The sequence below is a fragment of the Rhinatrema bivittatum genome, chromosome 10 (assembly GCF_901001135.1).
Source record: "Rhinatrema bivittatum chromosome 10, aRhiBiv1.1, whole genome shotgun sequence".
Lineage (NCBI taxonomy): Eukaryota > Metazoa > Chordata > Amphibia > Gymnophiona > Rhinatrematidae > Rhinatrema > Rhinatrema bivittatum.
In genome coordinates, this window is record NC_042624.1 from 103,586,474 (window position 1) to 103,610,989 (window position 24,516).

The window sequence follows — 24,516 nt, forward strand, 5'->3', positions numbered from 1 at the left end:
TGGAGCGGACTTGGAGATAACTTTCCTATCCCTAACCCTACCTTTCCTACCTCTTCCCCTCTCCTCCCTGACCCCTAACCTAACCCTACCTATCCCTAATTTTTTAATTTTGTTACATGCTGCTCCTCTGGAGCAGACGTAAGCTTCGCACACCGGTCAGCTGCTGGCACGTGTTTTCCCACCCTCCCCTTTGGTGAGGGCTGGCACTTCGGCGCGTAACAGGGGTTACGCGCTTGGTTGGGCCCTTCCGAAAATGTGCGCGGTGCGCACGTGACCCTTTTAAAATCGGGCTGATAATGTTTATCGGCAAGTGTGTCCTACTGCGTTGGTTCATGGACTGCCCAATTACAAGGGTTTATTACAAACTATTTTTTGTGACTAAACATAGGAAACAACCAAATGATGTTTGTGTTCTTAGTCTTATAAATCCTCCTTATGTTAATATTTCTAAATTGTCTTCCTTTTTTTTTTTTTTTTTAAATTAGGATACATGCAATTAGTGTTATGGAACATGTGCTGATGATCCTGATCTGTCTTTGAGCTGCTTAGACTTCTAAGGTGTAGGGAACAGGTGGAGGCCTCTACATAGCTGAAGTGACACGGTAAGGCAAGCACAGTGTATTTACAGTACATGAGATGCTCATGTTTGATTAAATCCTCCCCCCCGCCCAACACACACACATACACACACACAAAATCCTGGGTTAGCAATGCATAACCTTTTATGAATCGGGCCCAAAGTTTGTACAGATATTTGAAGAAAAAAATATTGTAACTGTGCATAAAACAAAACAGCCACATGTTTTTTTTTGTTTACTTTTATTTTTAATATATATATATTTCTTTTAATAGGAGGAGGTCCGGTGTGAGGAAGAATCAAGCATGGGTGCCTGAGAAAATGCTGTCCGTGAAAAACAACACTTTCAATAGCTCAAGCAATCGGGACAGAATGTTGTCTTAAAAAGAAACTCGAGACAGATCCCGGGGTGCGTAATGAAAGCTCTGAACCAAAATCTTAACAGGCACTGATTTTATTTTATTTTGTTTTAATCCAGAAGAAAATTAAATTCCCATGCTTGCCTTCTAGGAGAGAGAAAGAAGCCTCCCACAAGTAATACTGAATTTAAGTAAATGATATTTTCCAAGATACTGAAAAACAGCCAAAATCAAGAAAGACGGAAATTTTGCGTTCTCAGTAAAATATCTTTAAACCTATCTGACAAGAGTCAAGTCAGAAAATAAAAGACGGCTAACATAACTTTCAGTAATATTCATACAGCTCACTAAGCGTTATGGAATCGCATGCATTAATATTGTACGGTTATTTTACATCGGCTATATCAGAAGGTTCTGACAGACAGCGAAGGCTACTGGTGTAGAAAAAATCTTACTTCTGAAGAGCAATATAATACAGATTTCACAGGCACTACATTTTTATATATCAGGTATTATGCTGGTTTTCTTATAATTCCTTCTGTCCTAAAGCTGGCATTATAAACAATGACCAAAAAGGCAAGGATTGAAGTAAACAGAAAGTTTGATACCAAAGTCGATAATTTTTTTTTTTTTTTGTAGATATTACTAGTGCATAGTTCTCATGCAGATAAACACTGCTATGCATTTACATTGTTGGAAAGCAGAGTGAATTGCGCCCATGTTGTCACATTTTTGTAAATCATTTTGCCAGCCTGTAATAGCACCATGTAATGGATCATGTAATGCATCTGCATTAAACATTAAATTGATTTTAGAATTGGTGACACAGTATTCACTGCAGTTAAGTGCTATGGAATCGCTTCAATGTTACCTGCTATATATCAAAGCAATTTTCAAGCCAACTGCTTTTCTGTTTTTTTTTTTTTTGTTTTTAATTTATTAGAGGGAAGAAAGTGGAAAGGAAAAATGTAGAGGATACTACTTGGACTTTATTGCACAGCCTGGGGTTTGATTGGTGGCTTAGCCAGTTTACTGTTGGACAGTAACACATGCATTGACATCAGGACAAAAAAAAATAAAAAAATTGGCATCATAAGCAGAGTCTTAATGGAAATCCCGCTACGCTGGGCAGGAGTCAGTTCATGAGGCCTTCCCCAAAACAGAACCTCCGTCCCACCTCCCGCCCACTGAGGCTCTCAGGTGCCATTGAAGCTCTCCTTATAGCATGACAGTTGCATTTTCATTTTGTTCTACAGAGGCCTTCTACCAAAACGAGGAAAAAAAAAAAGATATTTCCAGAGACACAATGCAAAGAAGTACAATATTAATTGACATTCTTTAAAAAACAAACAAAAAACAAACAAATAAACACACCACAAAGGAAAAAAAAAACCACCTTATTTTAGGCTATGTATCTGTGTTTTTGTACAATAAATCTTTTATAACACTGTTACTACAACGCTGCAAAATATATTGTAAAAGAATTGAACATGTGAGTTTAAAGGGATTTGTGTGTTCCTGTGGGCTGATTGAATACTGCGGGTCAAGAAAAAAAATGTTTGAGACCTTCTGTCCTTCAAAAATGAGGGAAACGTGCACCATGCTTCTCTAATTGTAGCCTGATTATTTTATGAAAAGAAGACGAATGAACAGGGGCAAGTGCTTGGGGGGGGGGGGGGGGGGGTGTAGCATTATCAGGAAAAAGCAAGGGCCAGACTCACTGAGCTCCTTCCCTTGTAGGCAATGAGTGGGAGACCAAGTCTTTAGTGAATCGGGCCCGGAGGGATTCTTTGCAGTGAGGCAATGCCCTTCGTTGGCACAGCAAAAAAAAAAGAATCCAAAGTTTCCGACCAGAGGGACCCACCTGTCTTTTGACATTTGACGAAGTGACCAAATATGGCCTTGAGACATATGGTACATCCATCCTCTCTGGGACAATCTCAGGGCCTCGTTCACTGAGCATGTTTCCCATAGTCACAGAAAGGGAGAAAAGACTCAGTAACTCAGGCCCTTAATTTGGTCCAACCTGCAAAGAATTCCGTCTTTTTGTAGAACTGGTACAGCTGCTAGGACTCTGCAGTCCATAGAGGAAGAGGAAAGAGGCTGAGAGCAGAGCCAGTTTCACTTAAAAATCACATTTTTTTGGTAGGTTCAGCTCAGAGCTTTGCTTTCTGTGTTGGTTTTCCCCCGAAACGAGAACTAAAACCTGTTCTCCACAAGAGACTTGCAAAATTTAAAGCATGGGCTATATATAGTTGGCGGTGGGGTGGGAGGTGATGGCTAGAATGAAATCCGTAAATTATTTATCGGAAGTCCTGCCAGCTTCCTTCTTCTCCCCTTGGGCTTCCAGCTCCATTAGAACTGGTCTCTGCTGGACAATGGCCCTCTGAGCCTTTACGCCATTTCTAACCTTCTCTCTTCCTAACTCAGCCTCTGCAGCGACAGTCCTCAGACAGGGCCCATAGACTGCTGCTCCCTCCAGATCCCAGCATGCACGAATCCTGAGTCTGGCCACTAGGTGTCACTGTTATGCCTTGTCTGCGACTCCCCATCATTCCGGCTGGCTCAAGGAGAAGCTGCCAAGCTTGGAGATCCAAGCTGGGTCTCCCATATGACGGTGTGCATCTTTGCCACTGAGTCACTGGGACAGGCCCTGAAATCCAATTTTAAAGGAAATCTCTTGCATATATCATTCTTCTAGTTATTCTTCTGTTTTTCTTTTTTCCTTAGCCCTTCAAGTCTCCATTCCCCTCCTCCCCCACCAAAAAAAAAAAAACCAAAACTGTACCAGTTCTACAAGCCTTTTCACAAACGACATGGGCACATATTTTCTGGAACTAGGAGAGACAAAGCACTAGTACATGCATGTCTTATTCTGCCAGCTGCTAGACAAGCTGGAAGGCGGCACATGCTTCTGCCCATTAAGGCATGGACAGTGATATGCTGGGGCTTATAGCAAAAGAAACTAACAAAATTTAGGATTTTCAAAAGCACATGGAAACGCGTGTATAGGCCTTCTGAAAATTCCCCTGGGGTTTGTACGTGGAACGGTACGAGGCGGAAGCAATTTCACACGCACTTTTCTGTGTACTTGAAAGGGACGGAGCTAGGCCGGGGAATGCCTTTACATGCCATACATTCGAAAACCAAATGTATGTGTGTGTACACGAATGCGTGAACATTTACACCTGCTCGCATGCGTGTGTGTGTGTGTATGTCGTGCCAGGGTTTGTGCATATCTGCAAATGTTTAAAATCAGACTTAACTTGATTGGAAAATTGTGGCTGAAGTGACTTCAGCCCTGACGTGCCATGTTATAAAATCGGGCTTCCCAATTAAGAGTGATTGGTGGAAAAATGTGGAATCTGTTGTCCAATCAAACACAAGAAGATCTACTGGGGACAGACTAGTGTAGAGCTTCCTGATAAATATCAAGATGACCCTCTTCACATAGCAGGCTGTTTCCTAGCATAATGCACACCCCAAGAAGCTAGCTTGCTCCGCTCTCTTTTATTTTTCATTTTAAGGATTTAAAAACACTATTTGTTCTCTGTAATTAAACCGAACGATTCAATTTTGCTGCTCTGTTTTCTGCATGATAATAACATGAACCCCTCCCCCAATAAATCAACTTAGTGTGTTTAATACTTTATAACCCGTCGGTTACCATCCTTGACCACCTTCCTAATGCTTTAAAGCCTTTAAAACATTTTATTTCCTGCAAATCTGTTCTGAGTTTCCTAACTCTAGCTTCATCAAATTTAATACGACAAAACACCTTCAAAAATACAGTATACCTGTAATGTCCATTTAGAATGGTTCATCGGAAGCCTATACTTTTCAAGTATAGGAATATGCTATACCATTGAAAAAAAGAAAAAAAAATAACTGTATTTAAATACATACAAAAAGGAAACAGGAAAGTTTTTAACTTAAATCCAGTTCCCAAAGGGAAAAAAAATGCAATTCTATGAATGCTGCCTTTATAACAAACAACCAGAAATTCTGCTAAGCTAATTTGACAGAAATTTTTTCCTCATTTAAACAACATTACAAAAGTCCTGCATTATAAAATAGGGTAGAATAAATCAGTGTAAGCAATAAAACTATACAACATACAAATTACATATCAGCTGAATGGGCAGTTTTTCTTTTTTTTTTTTCTTTTTTAAATTTCTTTCTCTTTGCAGCCATGACTACAACACACTCACTAAAATCCACTAACTGCCCAAACTATTGCTTAGTTTGTTTTTTCTTCGTTTTAAAAAAAGGGTGCAATTGTATTGTATGTACAACCAATTTACTGGTATCACCTTGACTTGTAACAAGGCTCTGACAAAATGGTTTTTATTTTTCTAGGCTTTTTTTTTTCCCTTCACTGTGAAGCACTGAAAGCTGCTATTTTTAGTGCACATCTGTCATAAAAGTAATGCCCAGCTAAGTGCTAGAGGAAAGGCTAAGGATGCTGGCTGGCTACAGGAAGTGACATCATACACTAACAATCACACAATACAGTTTAGCCAAACAACTACTCAACCACGGTATCAGACACATATGAAAATCCAAAACATTTTATTCTTTTTTTTTTATATATACCTTAAATAGAACCAGTAAACAATTTTTTTTTCAGAACTCGGAAGTTAAAAACGTGCATATAAAAAATGGGCATTTAGATACTTTTTTTGTTTTTGTATTTTTTTTTTTTTTTTTACTGAATGTGGGTTTTGATTGTGATCTGCTAATAAAAATGGGATTTGGGAGTCGAAAAGAAAGGAAGTTTATCTTACTTTATTTTATTTTTTAAGGCTTGCTCGTGAAAGGAACAGTTGTAAAACAAAATTGCTCGAAGCAGGGTTCAGCTTAGTGCTTCACAGTCTGACTGCTTCTCTAAGGAGAGCCCTTCCTGCCTGTGCATTCAAATTCACAAACGTACAAAGATAATTACCTAAAACACACTGCGTCAAGTGCAGTACCAACTTTGGTCAAATTAAAAAAAAATATTTTTCAAAATAAAAATCAATAATTGCTAAGCTCTTCTACATGACAAAAGCAAGGTATTGCATATTTTCATATATCTGGGGAAATAAAACAAAAGGAAGACTCCAAAATAAAATTTTAAATGCAACATCAAACAAAGAGAGAAAATACTGGTATTTTAGCATCTACAGATCTCAGAATAGCACTGACTGTACAGGACAATAGCACGCTACTGTGGGACAACTAACAGTCTACTCAATCCTAGATGGTGAAGCGGATCAACGGCCAACGTTAAAAAAAAAAAAAAAATCACATTTCCCAAAAAAATAGTGTCTCCAAATTCTTGACTAGGAAAATCTAAAAACAAGAACCAACAAAAAAAAAAAGAAAAAAGAAATCCAACCCAAAGCAAAACCCTTTTCAATATAGCAACGTGTGCAACAATTCCACAAATAATCGCTATCCAGGGCAAGGCACATTGATATGGAATTTTCATTTCGTGCAAATTAAGAAAAAAAAACAACAACCACCCCCCCCCCCCCCAAACAATAACACCTATCCCCCTCTTTCTCTCCCAATTTTTCCAGGGGTTTAGGGGGGGGGGGAGAAGGGAGATACATGAGGAGCAAAGGAAAAAATCTTCCCAAGGGATTTATTTACTTGATTGTAGAGGACAGTAGTAGCCCTTCTGGAGGGCTCAGCGAACATAGTTTAAAGGCAAGTGCCTGGAACAGTGATTACAATATTGTGTCTTAATGCACTCTAGCCTACATTAACTATATAAAAATTAGTTTACTAACACTAGAACATGCAGAAACTTTGTCTCCGATCAGCTGGACTTGCTAACCAGAACGTGTAGATATATATCTATATATATCTATATCTATATATAGATATATATATATGTATGTGTGTGTGTATAGCATAAGAAAGCTTCTTAAAGTTTCATGCGAAGCAAAATGGGTGCTCCGCTGTCTGGTAGAAAAAAATCACGTGTACTGTAATTTTTTTTTTAAATTGGTATTATGATTTTGTTTGTACATAGGTTACATGATGTTTAAAGGTCCATTTTTAAAATTTTATTTTTTTTTTGCAGCAAGTGCTCTAGTTCTGAACTGGCTTAAGTTGTAACAAGTAATAACAGCATTCCCTTCTATATAATTTTTTTTCCCATGAATAATCTAGAAAAGAAAAAAAAAAAAAGAAAAAAAAAAAGGAACCAGTCAGACACACCAAGACAGTTCTGTTTTCTGGACCAGGTGTATACTGAGGTGTTTCAGAACTGATAAATCCTATATGGCGGGGAAAAAAACCCATAAAAATCGTCAGCATTGCGAAACTCCATTAATAGTGACTTTTAGCTTATAAAATTAACAGATACTATGATTTAATTTTAGTTATGTGCTTCAATAACAGAAAAATGATTAATTAGCATTTAATGTAGATAATATATCATGGTAAAAGCACCATAAGGTTTGTATATATTTTTTTTTAACATTTTCCTTCAGTTTTAAAGGGATACAAGTTTAATAATTAAAAAAAAACATAAAAAGCAAAAATATAGCTCCCCTTTCTCTTGCAAGGCTTGCTTTTTCTTTTTTTTTTTTTTTACCCCAATAATTTAGAGTCCTGGGGTTCAAAGACTGTAAAAGAAAAATAGAGTTCTCAACAACCTATCTTACAAAGATATGTAGCTATCCAATGAAATTGCACTTTACTCAATCCAAAATTCAATTGTTTTTCGATCGATTCCTGTCAGTTTCTGTCAAAACAGACCATCATCCCCATTTCGGTGTGTGTATGTGTGTGTGTGTAACTGTTTAAACTTGTTGGAAAACAAGACCAAAGCAAACCAAAACTTTGTAGGTGCAGCATTTTAAATATATATATATATAAAATATATATATATATAATTTTAGTGAACGTCATGTTTGATGTTTCCTAAATTGTTCTGCTAAATCAAACATAAAAAAAAAAAAATGAAAAAAAGTGTTGACAATTTCCTTAGGGGGTCAGGAATCTAACCTACTTGTAAAAAAAAAAAAAAAAGATGAGAATTTCTGACTAGAACTTGTACTCCATATGTCACAGAAAACCAAAACCATGCCTTCTATCCGCCATGTAAAATTATACAATGCAGAATTCAGCGACTGGCTTTAGAGAGTGTTACTCAAGAAACATCACATCCCCAAAGGTAAATTGCTGAAAATACTGTGAAACAGGGTGCGTGTGAAAAGTGTGCTATGACAAGTCAGTAAGCAACAGCAGACTACCTTGACCCAGTGTCACCTAATGCTTAAGCTACCAATGAAACACTTCAAAAAATATGAACCACATCGGTACTACATAAGAATTTGCAGTAGACCCTAAGGTGTCAAAAATGGAAAAAAAAAATCCTAAATGATAACAGTCTCTGCCATGTGAACAAAACCATCGCTCGTTTCTCATACTAGTGAGCATTGCTGTCAATATTGGTTGGTCTCCCCTTCCACTGATAGGAAGTCACTGAGCTCCTGTCGTTGTCGCTGCTGCTGCTGCTGCTTCCATGTTACAGAATTGGGAAGGGGGTCAGGTGGTCTGTCTGCTGGGTGATGGAAAGTTGTGACCTTTATCCCAGGTACCAGGACTGCAAAGGAAGAAGAATAAGATACAATAGTCAATTTGTTACACTTTACTCTTTAATCTGAAGCTTTGGGTAATCATGCTGTTCCCCTACGGTAAACAATTAACTATTAAAAAAAGAGCTGGGACAGCTTGCATATTGAGAACCAGTGGCAAGGCAAATGGCTTTTAAAGTGCTGGAATCAAAAGTCTGTTTCCTCCTGCAAAAGTCTTTGTGTGCTAATATAAAAAAATAAATGTTTGGGGAGACGTTTGTCTTCTGGTGGCCTCTATAGAATTGGGGAACGGAAGGGTTTTCCAATGCATCTTTTCAACAGGTTCAGTTTAGATTCTGACCCAGTACTAGAAAACTCCAGACTACTAAGAGACTGGGCTATTTTTATTTTTAACCCTCTGAGGTATCCAACATTGCAGTAAATGAGTTCCTCAACAGAAGATTTATGGAATAACATTAGATTTTGACAGATCCTGAATATTTGTGGGATAAGCTTGCTGGCTGCAATCAGAAGCAGAGTACTGTTCACCTACAAGCAGGCCCCTCTTACTCCTTAAAGAAATTATAAACATAAATATTTATTTATTTATTTATAACTTTTCTATACCGAAGTTCAAATAACAGAGTTAATTATCACTCCGGTTTACAATGCAACCATAAAAAATCACCTCATACTGGGAACTTTCAGGTGATTTTGGTCAGTCTAGTATCACCCTGTTTTTTTCTGCACTTTAGGATAGGTGACCTGCTTTGCTCACAATATTGTAGTCATGATGAGCCTGATTACATTACAGTTTATTTATAGTTTGCAAAGCATTATCAGTATGCACAGTTTTGTACATATGTGCACAGTGTAAAAACCAGGAGTCACATACAATAAAGAAGACTGGCACCATGATATAGGGGTACAAAAGGCTAGCCGACCCTAGCCCTAAGGGCCAACAGTCTGTGGTGTCTTCTTTACTTGTTACAGCCCCTATATGGCAATTCATTTTATATCATGTGTCATTTTCCTAGTTTCCATCCATCAATCTATCAGCCTCCTACCTGAGGTCGGTGTGACAGTCTTTCCTTTAATTTGTACAGCAAGTAAGCTTGGATATCTGACTGTAGGTACTTCCCAGCTGTCCCATATAAAGGCAAAGGATCATCTGAAGTCAGCACTGTGAGAATTTTAACACCGGGCAGTGTATTTGTTGCTTCTGCCCTTCTTAAATCCTTTCCCAGCACTGCAGTGCTTTTAGTATTTATCCTAAAGCTAGAAAAATAAATGGCTGACCCACTGAAGCAAGGGTGCCCACCTTATGCTGGATGCTAGAAAGTGCTGAGATTTTTCCTATTTCTCTTAAGTACATAGTATCTTCTTTTCTGTATTTTAACAATAACCTGCACTTCAATATTACATTTATGTGAAATGGCAAGTAATATGTAGTGGCTAATAGGCTCCTAGTCAGTTATTAATGCTCTTACATTGTTACTTAGTTCTTCCTTTATTCTATGTCTTGTAATCAATGCTATGTCCATACTATAGCTGATTAATCAGATACAAGGAAATGCAATAAAGAGAAACCCAGATTGATCCTAATGAAATGAAGGGACATTTGTATACCAGGCTTGTGCAGCAACAGGGGTTCTTGCTGTGCTTCTGAAACTGACATTCACCCCCAACACGCAGCCAACTGCTGAACACAATTTATTTATTTCTCCCTGGCAAAACTTCCAGTATTAGCAATGCTATTTTTATATTTTACATGCATGAGGTGTGCATTGTTGCTTTAATGCTATCAGAAAATTGAAGGCTATTGAGTGCCTTTTTTTTTTTTTTTTAAATGGGACATAAATGCATATAATCAAGTTTAAACACACAATTCTTGTAGAAGGCAACAGGTAGAGAGAAAACAGAAGTTATTTACCCTCGACTTGCCAAATAGGTAAAGCCACAGCTTGTCTGACTGCACGGTGATAAAGAGCTGCACTGTAGCTCTGTGGGCAGAAGACTTCTTGCACCTCAGAAGTCTTTGATTTCAGAAGCAAGTTTACAAAAAGAAAATTACAGTCAAACTTTTCTCAGTTTTTCAGATATTGCCCATGCATTAGGACACATATACAATCATTTTGGGGGGAATTCCACGTGTAAAACTGGGTTTACATATAGAAATAGGCTTTTGAAAATTGCTATATGTGCTACTTTTATGTGTGCAACTCCTTTAAAAATTACCTGCATAGTGTCCTAAATTCGGATATCATGTGTGTCACTGAATTATTTGTAAGCACATGTGAGAAATGTCTTTTTGAATTCATACTCTAAATGTATTTCTCTTAAAGAAAACAATTTTGTACAGTAGGTCTCTAGTCAATCTTTAGACGCCATTATTCTCATTAGCAGGTCCCACAATATGGAACACAATGCCTCCAGAGATCAGATTACAAAGTGACCTCAAGGCATTTAAGAAAAGTTTAAAAACATGGCTTTTTAAACAAGCATTTTACAAAGAGACGGGAGAATAGGAATTATTCAGGAATAGGCAGATAAGCACCGACACACAGTACTTAGGACGATACAGTAGAGTAGTCTATGAACTCTACATCACAGTAAGCATATTGATAACACTACGTATGATAAATTTACCCGGGAAAGTACCTTCGGTACACTTAGTCATGACCTACCTCCCTAAAAATTATTTTGTCTAATGAGATATTGTAACCGAACCTTTGACGGCACCTGTTAGAATGTACTATAGTACACTTTTACCCACATTAAATATGTGCCTACATGTAAACCGTTGCGATGGTATATAACTTAGCGACGGTATAGAAAAGATTTTAAATAAATAAATAAATACATATTTATTAAAGTTTGTGTGCCTGGGGGAAAAATGAGCTGAAATTTTCTGTTTTGACAGGGTTAAACTACTTTCCCCTCCCCCGACACCTGAAGGAAGCTAGGAAGTTAGCAAGTGGTGCAACTTTGGAATCAAGTTGGAAAGCATTTAATGAGCTTTTAAAGGTGCATTTTAAGTGCTATATTTCTAGAAGGCAGACTCCTTGCACACTTTGGACAGCAGGGGAGGACCCTTCTCCACAGCACATGCCTCCCTAACCATTCACTGCACCAAAAAAAAAAAAAAACCCATTTAAACACCCCCCAAACCTGCAGTACTTGTAAAACTCTGCTCTTCAAAAGCCAAAAAATAAAATAAAAAAAATAAAAATCCCCAAACTTTCTTCACACATCTTACAATTCAGTGTGTGCCTTGCAGACAAGGTTACCCCAGAGCAGTTCTGTAATCCTTCACTGAAATGGGCTTTATTGATTGCTCTGGTCTATTGTTCCCTTTACAAGTCCCCCAAGTTCAAGTTCATCCTGGTGTTACATCATGTCTGGTTGCTAGGAGCAACCAGACAGAGCCAGACGTGACTATCATTAGGAAGAAAGGCTTCTCCTCTCCTCCCACCAGCCTTCCAGGGGCTCTGACGTAGCAGGGCCCACTGCACACACATTCAAGTTATTTATTCTGCCTAATTTACGATCTTACACGGCAAGCCCCCTCTCCAAAAAAAAAAAAAAATTTCAACACGGCTGCATGTTTAATTAATCTGTCTTTCTCCGGCACTTGGGGAGAAAGTTAGACAAAGGTCTAATTATTGTGTTTCACGCCCCACACTTTTCTTTTTCGGGACAGAATATTTGCATGGGAAAAAAAAAAGTTGCAAGCCCCCAGTCAGGGTTGGGTTTTTCTTTCTCTCCCCCCCCCTTTTTCACACCCTCCCCCCCTCCGCACAAGACTCCCTCCCCACTGACATTTTCATGAAATACTTTAGCTGCTTAAGGGAATTAGAAAAAAAAATATCTGATGTGAATGTTACTCCTTCTGAGTTGGTATTCAGTAACACAAATCAACTCATGACATGTTTAAATTTAAATGCTAACCACACACTCTGAGAGTTACTTTAAAGGTTAGTTTTTAATCAATAGAAGTTGCTGACGCTGGAGAATTTTTAGCTGTGCAGTGCAGCTCGTGCGCCTTTGTCTAGCATTAAGGCTTTCAAACTTTTTTTTTTTCCCCCTCTTCTTAAGATGATTTTTTTTTTTTTTTTGCAATGATTTGCAGACACAGAGTGCTTTTGTGCTCTCTGCTAGCAACATGTCAATAAGGGAGTCGAGTTACCCTGCACTGGGGGTGTCAATTTGACTCCTGCAGACAGGGTTCCCTCCTGGCTAGGGTTATGAAACTTTCTTAACCCTTTCAGCACTGCAGCCGAGTGCAGTTTCTGGACTTGGCGCTCCACATTTGCTGAGGCTGCCTTCTCATTAAGCTATGACTCACGGTTTAATCAGAGTGCCTCAGAGCTCCCAAGTTATTTAAAATGCTCATCAATGGGAAAAAAAAAAAAAAACAAAACCCAAAAAACAAACTTGCTTTCTGAGGAAGGAAAACTTAGAAGTAAGGGTCAACAAAGAAGTTGTAGGTGACACCCTTTTTAATTGGACTAATTTAATACATTTGTGACCGACTGACTTTCCAGAGCCGCGCTCCCTTTCTCGGGTCGTTCTTCATTGACGTGAAGAAGGAAGCAGAGCTCTCAAAAGCTCATCACAAATGTATTGCATTAGTCCAACAAAAGGATTGTTTGTTGAATCTTATTTCTACGCAAGGCCCCCCGGCCGGCCGCAACATTGGAGGGCGACCTCCCAGGGCAATGCTTTAGCCTGGCAACGGTGCTGTTTCTACGTCTCCAAGCCGAGCACCAGCCAGGCTGCTCTGCTGCGAAAGAAAACCCAAACCCCGATTCATGGCATCTGGAGCAGCGCGCAGCAGAGGTTTAAGAGTTTCTTTTCGAGAGCTTTAACTTGGGGGTTTTGTTTTTTAGCTTTCTTTTTTTTTTTTTAACTCTATGCCTAAACGAGAACACGCTGTTTATGATCTGCCCACAATTTTCTTGACAGATGCTTAAATCGGTAGGTACAGTGCGTCAAATCTGAAACAATGGAATGGTGAGAAACTTGGAACGCACTTTCCAAAAAATCTGGATTTGGTAGAAAAACAGCTGATGCAGACTAATGGCCATCTGAAACAGGCTCAGCTTAGATTTTATTATTACTTCAAGCAGGGCTGCAACCACTGGTATTCATCTTACAAGCACATTGGGGCCCATCCTATCACCTTGTGCACGTGTGTGGGGTTTTTTTTGTTTTTTTTTTTTATTTTTAAGGACATTATTAAGTGGATTTTAAAAGTACATCGCTCGCCAAAACGGGAGATTCATGAATATGTTGGGCCGGCGAGCACCGAGCGTATTTTAAAAGCCGGCCAGAGACGCGCGTATCTCCCGCTGCGCACACAAAAATCTTTTTCTAAAAAAGGGGCGGGAATGGGCGCGTTCCTGGATTTCTCAATGAAACCAGTGCGTAAATGTGCGCGTAACTATTTCTGCTATGGATGGCATGTAAATCATAAAACAAAAAAATTTACATAGATTAGCGGGGTTTTACAGGTCGAATTGACAGGGGAGAAGTGAGGCTATTAAACTAGTGGGGGAGGGGGGGTTAGAAGTCCTATCCCTTGCCTGGGCGAATTAGAAATGAACTGGTGAAAATGGCAATAGCGTGGACACACACCCCCTTTTAAAATCTCCCCCACTAATGTGGTGGAAGCGGGATTTGCGCACACAGGCGTGCGTCCACTTAAAATCTCGTGCACATATGCGTGCGCTCAGCCTTGTTGTATAACATGCGCGCATATGTCACAAAATAGCAGCGTCCCGGGGATGCAAGCCGGCAAACACGCACACGCGCGCCTGTTTAAAGGTTACCATTCCTAGTTTTAAAATGTTTAATTGCTGGCGTCTTTTCTTTTTTTGAAGGATTTCCAGAAACAATTCAGTGAGTTTATGTTTTCCATTTTCCCTGGTGGTTTGGCCTTCCCCACGTGCAGCCTTATCCTCGATTACTGGAGTAAAAATAGGAACCAATGCAAAAGAACAAGAAAAAGAAACCGTATGCATGGGGTGGAAATATCACATAAACCAAGTCCAAAGGGAATATTTTTTGGGTCTGTTGCTTGTCTGAAAATTTGGCACTTTCTGCCCCTGCCCGTCTTCCTCTATTCCATCTAAGCCACCAAGCTTCACCAAGGCATTTCATGACAAGTCACAGACAGAGCTGGCAATTTTCCTAGGTATTTACCTGAGCGATATGGCCTGATTGAACAAAGGTGGCTAAATGCATGCTTGATATGCACAGGGAGCCCAGTTTTATAATACAGAGCTTAGGGCTGAAGTCCCACTTCAGCCAGAATTTTCAAAGTGGGCCTAAGCACGTTTAAGTCTGCTTCGAAAATGTTAGGGTACGCGAGAATCCTTGCGCTGCATGCCTGCTCACGTTTACACCTGCGTGGGAGCAGATGCGAATGTTCGCCGGGCCACTTATGCGCATACTTTCAATTTTAGAAACCACGCGTGCACATGATTTCTCTGCACTAACTCTGCTCCCAGGAATGCCTCTTTCCAGTACACATAAAAGTGCGCTTGACCTTGCTTCTGTGCCTGCTTTTACGCATACAATTCCCACTGAGGACATTTTCAAGAGGCCTCTATACACACATGTAGAAATTTTGCTCCAGCGTGCACACTTTTAGCTATGGGAGAAAGAGGCAATCCTGTGAGCATGGGAAGTAAAACTGCCTGCATGCATTTGACTTTCAAAATCACGTGCGCTGTGTCGCTGGGGCTCGGCCTTCTGCACAAAGAGCGGGTGCAAAGTGCTTTCAGAGTATAAGGACAGTAACTTTTAAACAGGTGAGCGGGTGCACATATGTGCGTTTGCCAGCTCGTGCCTGGGAACACAGCTCCTTTATAACATAACACGCGCATATACACACATTATACAAGAGCATATGCACGCTCAATTTTAAGTGGGCATGTGCCTGCCAACGTAAATCCTACTTCCACTGCGTAAATGGGAGGATTTTAAAAGGGGTGTACATCCACGCCATTGCCAGTTTCACCAGTTCATTCCCAGTTCTCCCAGGCAAGGGATAGGTCTTCAAAACCCCATAGTTTAATAGCTTCCCTTTTTCCCCTTTTAACCCCAACTCTTAAAACCCCACTGCTCTGTGTAACTTTTTTTGGTTTTATGACTTTCACACCATCCATAGCAGAAGCAAAATTACAGGGCAGGGGGACCCTGGCGTGTGCTTATGCACGTACGTATTTACGCGCTGGTTTCATTGAGAAATCCAGGAACATCCATGCTCTGCCCAGACCATGCACAAACCCCACCCCTTTTTAGAAAAAAAAAGGTTTGTGCGCGCAGTGGGAGATGCCGGGCGGCATTTAAAATCTGCTCGGCGCACGCCAGCCCAACATATTCGCGTATCTCCCGGTTTTGTTGCGCGACAGGCTTTCGAAATTCACTTAGTATCTTGCACTTGCTAATATTCAAAGAGAAATGGTGCAGGTAGTTTCGAAAAATCTGCAGAAAGCATCCGCGTTAAAACTGCCGGCGTAGCCTGCCCCTTCGGCGGGTTCTTTGAAAATTGTCCCCCAAAACAGTGCTGCCATACGGTGCCAGGACCTGCCTTCCATCAGGAAAAAGCATTAAGAATCTGAACGTCTGGCCTGAAATGTTTTTAACAAAACGGCTTCGTCCCCAGAATGGCTGCTCTTTGCATGTTTACAGTAGCTAAGTGGAAAATGACACCTACAGGACCGGTTCACGACATCGGAGCACGACCACGACCGGCGCCCTTCGCTCCAGTCCTGGAAAGTACTTTACTGTCCTTCCCTAGTGCTCAAGGTGAAACATCAGAAAGAATTCCGCAGCCCGGTACAGGATCTGAGCTCTCTGTCCTCCAGTCACATGAAGAAATAATCTCATCAGGTTGAAAAGTGCTGACTAAGGATTTAATAAAGTGTCTGCAGATGTGCGTCATCTCTAAGGCATTCATCTCATGTAATGCAAAACAGTTCCACACAGAATGTGCTTATAAAATTCCATTTAACCATTGCTAACTGAGCCCTGTTTTATTGTCCTCTGAGGAGTATTATCATACTTTTTTTTTTTTTTTTTTGGAAATCTAATTTACTGCACCATGAAAGTTGAAGCTCTGCACAGCCTGTATCCCAGGATCCTCACCACAGAAAGGTTTTTTTATGAGCCATAAACCACATATATAGTTGACTGAATCCTAAACAGGAAGTCTGAAAAGGCAGCCATGCCTCTTGCACAGGGCCGGTCTCTTCTGACGAAGGAACGCAAAGCAAGTTTTGACAATCCCATCCTTCATGCTGGGAGGAAGCAGGGGGGAACCAGGCCCTGCAATACCGACTTCTTGAACGTGGAAGACGAACAAGGAAGGAAGGCAACTTTATGAGCCGCCCGCCCATAACCTTCGTTGGATTTTTGTTTGGGGAGATGAAAGAGGAAATGGTTCACTAAATTTTTCACTTAAATGAAAAAGGGGAGGGTTTTGCTCTGCGAGACAGCAACTTTCTATTTTTTTTTTCTCAATGCAAAAAAAAAAAAAAAAAAGTTAAACAAAAGTCCTGAAGGGCAAAGTTTAGCCTTGCGGAAGGAGGTTGTTAATGTGGCGTCCAGAACAGGGTGTGACCTGCTGGCTCTTTTCTCCAGGCCTCCCTGGGTTATTTCAGGACATCCGCAGGTTTGGACTTCTGGCTCACAGGGCAAAAGAAAAAGATTTTGCTTTGTATAAGGCGCTTAAACCTACACGCGAATTCCAAGCAAGTAGCCTGCAAATCCGACCTGTGAGGAAGTTAGACGTCCGAGGCCAGGAAGGAAAACAACCCCCATGCCATCTTAAAGAGTTGCTTGCACACCGCCTAACTCTTCTGCAACTGTTTATGCGCGATATTACAGCAAAAACAGGATGGGGAAACTGGCCCTCCTGATTAGATAAACCAGGATCACACGTGTCTGTCTCACCCCATGGGCTGGATCCTGTTCTCCAAATAATAATGTGCAAGAACAGGCTCCCACTTCAGGACGCCGTCGCTGTTTTCGTTCCCAAATACAAATGTACGGCCTGATTTCGTAAGGGGCTTTTATCCGTTTAAAAGAAGGGATCGCTTTGGTTTTGAAGGTTCACGCTGAATGCCTTCTTGGGATGAGATAATTCTTTTGTTAGTCAGATAGAAAGGAGTAAACCTGGCAAAGAATTCAGTTTTTTCTGCAGAACTAATGCAGTTACTAGAATTCTACCAAATGGAATTTTTTTTTTTTTTTAATACACATCACTTTAAAATGGTCAACAAGGAGAAAGTCCAGGAAAACACTGGAGCACAAGTGCACTCTGCACAGTGAATTTTAGACACCAAAAGTGCACATAAACTTCACTTGGTCAAAGTTCTCATGCAGAATTTTTATTACTTAAACGCGGTGACTCCTTACAGTTAGATGCAATGTTTAACAACAGTCCCCGTTTAAATATCCCCCCCGAAGCAGCCGGACTGGCGAAACACGGGTCCGTGCCAGGGACTGTTGTTAAACATTGCATCTAACTGTAAGGAGTCACCGCGTTTAAGTAATAAAAATTCTGCATGAGAACTTTGACCAAGTGAAGTTTATGTGCACAACAAGGAGAAAGACAATCTGGGTAGCTAAATCTGATATATGTTAAAATATAACTAATACTAATGTCCTTTTTTATTTTTGTTATACTGTGGCTAGGTGGTTCTCAACCCAGTCCTCAGGATACACCCAGCCAGCCTGGTTTTCAGGAAATCTACAATGAATATGCATGAGAAAGATTGGCGTACAATGGGGGCAGTGCATGCAAATCTACCTCATGCATATTTGCTGCAGATATCCGGAAAAATGACGAGCTAGGGGTATCCCGAGGACTGGGGTGCTCTAGATCCCGCTTCCTCACCTCTGTGCTTACCCCAGGTTTGCTTGAATTGAATTCTGTTACTATTTTGGCCTCCAGCACCTCTACTGGGAGACTGTGCATCCGTCACGCTTTCTGTGAAGAACTATTTCCTTTGCCCCATCCTTTGAGGTTTTTTTTTTTTATCACAAACTCATGTTCAAGTGAACAAATGCTGGCTTCTGATGCTCTGCTTATACCTTTGAGGTTTCTGACTATCTCTGTCGCGTCCCCTTTCTTCCTCTTTTCTTTTCCTAGGGTACACACATTTCGTAGGACTTAGGATGCAGACCCTGTACCATTATGGCAGGCTGTTATTCTATCCACATTGTTTTGGAGCGTGCGGCCTCCAGAAGCAGACACAATACTCCAGATGGGGGTCTCACCAGAAACAAGAGTATACACTGAAGAATCTGATGCATGATGACCATTGCAATAAGTAAGATTAAATTGAACGTAGGAAGAAAACATGAACCCCCCCCACAATTAAATCATAGACATTACAGTATTAATAACTAGGAGTGTGATTTGACATTCTCCCTCTTCGCTACGGCAAAATTCCTTAAGTGAATGCAGCCCTGCATCTGATGCCTAAAGTGATTGCTGCTCAGACATAACAAATATTTTGTATTTCTGTTGTGTAATAGTAACTGGAGTATCCGCTATTTTTACCCTCTTAAAATGCTAAAAAAAACAAAGTATGATAACTACTGAAAGAAGAGCTTAAGGGCAGCTTTATATCTTGATTCATTCCTCAATAAGCCATGGCCTTCTCAGTTTATGAGAAGATACAGGTACATCTGATTCACTGTTCCTATCAGACGTATATTTTAGTCTGAATATTTATGTTTGATCTTTTTGTTTTACGCAATGCAATGGTTTGCTTTGACCGTTTTTATTTTCTTGTTTTGTAAGCAACGGTTTTGATCAAATTGTTTTTAGTACTGAGTGCATTTCCTTGTGTTCATGTCATTCACTGATACTGGTGTTATGCACTTTTTGTAATGTTATATGTTGTAATATTTGTTATCTATATTGTATTGTGTATTTATTTATTGTAACATGTCCTTGGTGGTTTCAGAAGGATGGACTAAATATCCAATTATTATGCTTGGCAGCCTGCAGGCTCCTCCCGTACACGTCTTTTCCGGTCTCGGCCACCCGTATCAGCTCCGGACGCTGCCAAGCTCCTTCACCCACCCTTGCGGCGGGATGCCGTGCTTCAACATGGCAAGCTGCCGCCGCTGCTCTTCACGGCAGGATGCTGCCATCTTCCAACCTTGCTTCCCCTTACTTAAAGGGCCCGCAGGAGGAAATCCCCCGCAGCGCCCACTGATGACCTCACAAGCTCAGGCCTATAAACGGCCTTTGCTCTCTCTCCCTCACTGCCTCAGTAACAGGTCCACCTACTCTTGTAGTAGTTCGTGTTGCTCTCCGTGTCCTCTCTTCAGTTCTCCAGCATCCTTGTCTTCACTTCTTCAGCTCCATCGTTCCTTGTTTTCAGCTCTTCTGCCTTGTCCTTGTTGCCCGCTTGTTCTCCTCACCTTCCTGACCCGCCTATCCATCCTTCCTTTCCCTCCAGACGGATAACTGGTTTGACCTTGGCCTGATCTCGGACATGCTTGACCGCTGCCCGCCACCAACCATCGCCTGCCGTCGACCACTGCCTGCCTCTGGATATGCCAGACCTCTGACAGGTTCAACCAGCTAATCCTACAATGAACCCCTTCGCTATCAGCAGAGGCCCCGGCACCCAAAGGCTCAGTCCGAGGGGCCGGTATAGGCGAAGCTCCAGATGGGCCTCTGCTTTGTCCGGGTCTGCCTGCTGATGGTGGGAGCCTGCGGGGCTCCTCCTGCCTCAGCCCAAGAGTCCACGAATGCAACACCAATTCAATAAATGACTGAATGTTTTTATTTCTTTGGGATCATCTGCTTCTACCCTTTAATTTTAGTTAATTCTATTACATAGTTATTGTTTTATGGTTTGAAAAACTGTTTTAATGACCTTGCTCTTCACTTTGTGCTGTTTTAGAGAAAGTGGATTATCAATAAAGATTTGATTTGGTATGTTAAGGTTAATTGTTACACATGTTAAGACGCAAACAAAAATACAAAAATACTCCTCTTCTAAAACTCTTCAAGTGAGCAAACACTTACAAATATGCTTTGTCTACAAGGGTATCCATCCTACAGGCAAGACATGTGTGACCTGGGTGCCTCTGGCTGACTGATTGTGAACAGCAGGGTATTATGCTCTGCATTACAAACCTACTCACATACAAAACAGTCGATTCAGTCTCCCAACCAAATCTAAATAATTAAGACAAAGTATAAGGGGTTTTTCTTCTAGCCATCACTGAAAAGTCACTGCTTAAATGCCCTTGCAGAACTTTTCAGATGTGAATGAATAAACATTTTATTTACTTTTACATTCAGAGAGCCTATTAATGATGAACCTGAGGTACAAATAGCAGTGCATGGGGTCAGCGGGTCAATGGTAGCCAGGTGACATATATTTCACCCCATTTCCTCACTCTGAATCCTGAATTGCATTATCCCTGCTCTTCTGAACCTTGACTTCCCCATGACCAGAGGTCAATTGAGTCAAATTTGCTTATTGGTTTTAGTCATATAGCCAAATGTCCACTATGCTATGCTTATAAAACTCCTGTCTCTTTAAACCGCAATATGGATCTGTTGCCAAGTTTCTGGATGAGGTAATCATGTGGACCAAAATCTACCATGCTACTACCCCTCCTGTGTACACCAAATTCACTGCCCTTTTTAGTTTAGAGGTTTTCCTGCATGGGCAGAGCATCCTTGATGGATTCGTGAAGCCCCTTCCATGGAAATTATACTCTGAAGGAGTTTGCCGTGATTTCTGAAATATACACAGAGCATGCATGACAGTGTAAATGACTGCATGTTCTGGAGGTTTCCTCCTTTCTGTTGCCTTATTTTTTGTGACTGACGAGGCATTATTTCACATTCACAGGACTGAGCCTCAACTACGGCTCCCAAAATACCCATGCGAGGCTCTTCCATGTTCGCTGAATATGTAGACAGCTCTTGAGAAGCCTACCCTGGGGGAAGATGGGGGGGGTGGGAGTCACCAAAGCCAGCGGGATGCTTGTCAGATGGCTTTAGCACCAATGGTATAGTAGCCAGCCTCAAGACGAGAACGGATAGAGAGTGACCGAAACATCTTATGTTTGAACAAGCATGCTTCCCAAACCTGTGCTCAGGTAGCCCAGCTGGTCACATTTTCAGCACACCCACAGTCAATACGCATGCCCAACGCTTTCCTACAATGGAAGCACCGCATGTTCATTGTCAATATCCCGAAAGCGTGAATGGCTGGGAGCACCCAAGGGCCGCTTTAAGAACCATTCATTTCAAGGAACCCCCTACCAGCTCCTCCATGTAGAGAGCATCTTTTTACCTGTACCCTTATGAGGTAATGTGTGCAGCAGCTTTCTTACCTCATCATTGTTTCGGAGCCTGCCAATTAGGGCAAATTGTGCTAGAACTGGTGCAACAGTTTCGCCTGCGCATTAAGAGCACGCAGCGCAGCAGGTCAAACCGCTAACTGCTCCCTTGAGATGAATGAACGTCCTCTGATAACGGACCTTTGCTTGAGGCGCAAAACATTTATTTATTTTATTTATTTATTTAAAAACTTTTATATACCGGTATTAGTATGCATACATCATACTGGTTTACAATGTAACTTTAAAGGTAGAAATTACAATGAACAGGGAGGGCGAACAAGGAGGAGTATACAAAGAGCAGGAGGTGGAGGAATTAAAGCAATAAATAAAAACTGCAACGGACTATTTACAGGAATATACAAGGCGTAGGCAAGATACTTGCAGAAGTCGGTGTACTTAATCAGGGTAGGCTTGTCGGAAGAGCCATGTTTTAAGTTTTTTTCTGAACTTGGCGTAACATGGCTCTAGCCTGAGAGTGGTAGGGAGGGCGTTCCATTGTTTAGGGCCTGCAATGGATAGTGCACGGTCCCTAGTAGAGGAGAGGTGGGCTTTTTTCAAAGGGGGAATGGAGAGGGTGCCTTTGTTGACAGTGCGAGTGGGTCGTTCAGTGCGTATAGAACGAAAGGGTTCATCCAACCAATTGGAATTGTGCGAGTGGATGGACTTGTGCACTATGGTTAGAATTTTGAAGAGAATTCGGGATGCGATGGGGAGCCAGTGGAGTTCTTTGAGTATTGGGGTAATGTGATCAGCTTTCCTTGAGTTGGTGATGACCCTGGCGATGGCATTCTGGAGCATTTGTAAGGGCTTGGTGGTGGAGGAGGGTAGGCCAAGGAAGAGGGCATTACAGTAGTCCAGCTTTGAGGAAAGGGTGGCTTGGACGACGGTGCGGAAGTCATGATAGTGGAGGAGGGGTCTGAGTTTCTTCAGGATGTGAAGCTTGAAGAAACCTTCTTTGAGGATGGAGTTGATCTGTTTTTTGAGATTGAGTTGTTGATCTATGATAACCCCAAGGTCTCTTACTGTGGGTTGGGGTGTTATGACGTTGAAAGCTGGATCGTTGGAGATCGGTGGTTTGGGAGGGAGGTGAGGAGAGATAAGGAGCAGCTCTGTTTTGGAGGAGTTTAGAGCGAGGTGGATGTTGGTGAGGAAGTCATTGATGTTGGCAAGACATGTGTTCCAGAACATGACTCGGGCTGCACTGTGAAACGCTGGTGCTTCACTCACCGAGTTACCCATCTCTTCTTTTCGAAAATGACCCAATTCTTTGCCCTTCCTTAGAAAAGTCCCCGCTGGACCCAAATGCTTCTTTAGCAGAGAGCAATGCCCTGAGTCCGGCGCTGTGAATTCTGTACCTGTCCCATGGAAGGGACCCGCTGGTCCCTACGTTTGCTGGATGGGGGGGGGGGAGGTGTCGCAATCACGTTTTGCCAAGTAAAAGACCCACCCGTGACAAGCGTGTGAAATATAAACCCGGTGCAGGGAGGCATGAATTACAGATGTGAACCCAAGACCTACCAGAGGGGGAGGAGGATCCCCCGTCCCCTGGACTTGTGCTCTTGAAAAGTTTATCCCCCCCAAGGAGCCACATTCCGCTGTAAGTTCCGGGGAGCACCTCCGTACACCGCTGTTCGGTAAGAAGGGCAGAATTAGGGCTCACTAAAGGGTGACGGACCCTTTTTACTAAATTAAACTGCTGGAATGCAGCTTCGCGTTGGTTAGACCCTCCCGACCCACCACGGCCAGAGTCAATGCCGGCTTTTGCAGGGCAGGGAAGTATCAGAGCAAGCGACAGCCCAGGGGGAACAATCCTCCCCCCCCCCCCCCCCCCAGTTCAGTTTTGTTCGGAAACGGCACACTACATAGATGAGAGACTTTTCATAAAAAAAAAAAAAACCGCCAGCCCCCACCGTAGACAAAGCCCAGGGAAATGAGAGGAGGCTGGGGGCAGGTGGAGGAAGGGAGGGGAGAGGAGAAAAACCAAAAGCAGCTTAGGATGTGTTAACTCCGCTATTCTGTCAGCTTAAAGACTATTTTATGCTTGATCACCAGTTCCCTTTTATTATGCCTTTCTTTCATTCATTCGGGACATCAAAGAACTGGCCCCAACAGCGTACCTGATCTAGCCAAGGAACTTGTAAGGGTGTCCCAAAGAAACGGGGTATTGATACCAGAGACCCCTGTGGACACAGCAGTTCAAAGGGAATATTTCAACAATGATAACATTTTGTAAATCTTTTTTTTTTTTTTTGTAAACTAAGGACAGCTTGTTTCCTGCTTTTTCATTAAAGCAAGTCTCCAGCATGGGCGTTCCTGGGATCTGAAGTACAGCAGAGGGGATTAAAGGGCCCTGCATCTGAAGTGGCAGGCTCAAATGTGTGAAGCAGGGTACTACCTGGCACCTAACACCAGCTTTACCTTCTTCTCACTGTGCTACAGCAGCAACAATCTGGAAGATTATTCTTCATAGCCATAAAAGCGTTTCAGGGAATTTAACCTGCAATTAATCTGTTGCTTTAACTGGGCTCTGATTAGTGCAACTTAGCACACCAGAGATTGCAATAACTTATTCCGTCTGTGTACACTGCAGCACGGCGCAGATTTTCTT

At 41.6% G+C, this 24,516-nt stretch overlaps 1 protein-coding gene across 3 annotated transcripts in view; it reads right to left on the bottom strand.

Annotated features, from left to right (window-relative positions):
- Positions 1 to 436: 436 nt before the first annotated feature.
- The window catches only part of NFIA (nuclear factor I A), a 512,744-nt gene continuing 488,664 nt past the window's right edge, over positions 437 to 24,516 (bottom strand). For all 3 annotated transcript variants that reach the window (XM_029618602.1, XM_029618603.1, XM_029618601.1), the window contains one exon: positions 437 to 8,539. In XM_029618602.1, the coding sequence (XP_029474462.1) occupies positions 8,522 to 8,539 (18 nt within the window). In that variant the 3' untranslated portion in view covers positions 437 to 8,521. The remainder of the gene's footprint in view (positions 8,540 to 24,516) is intronic.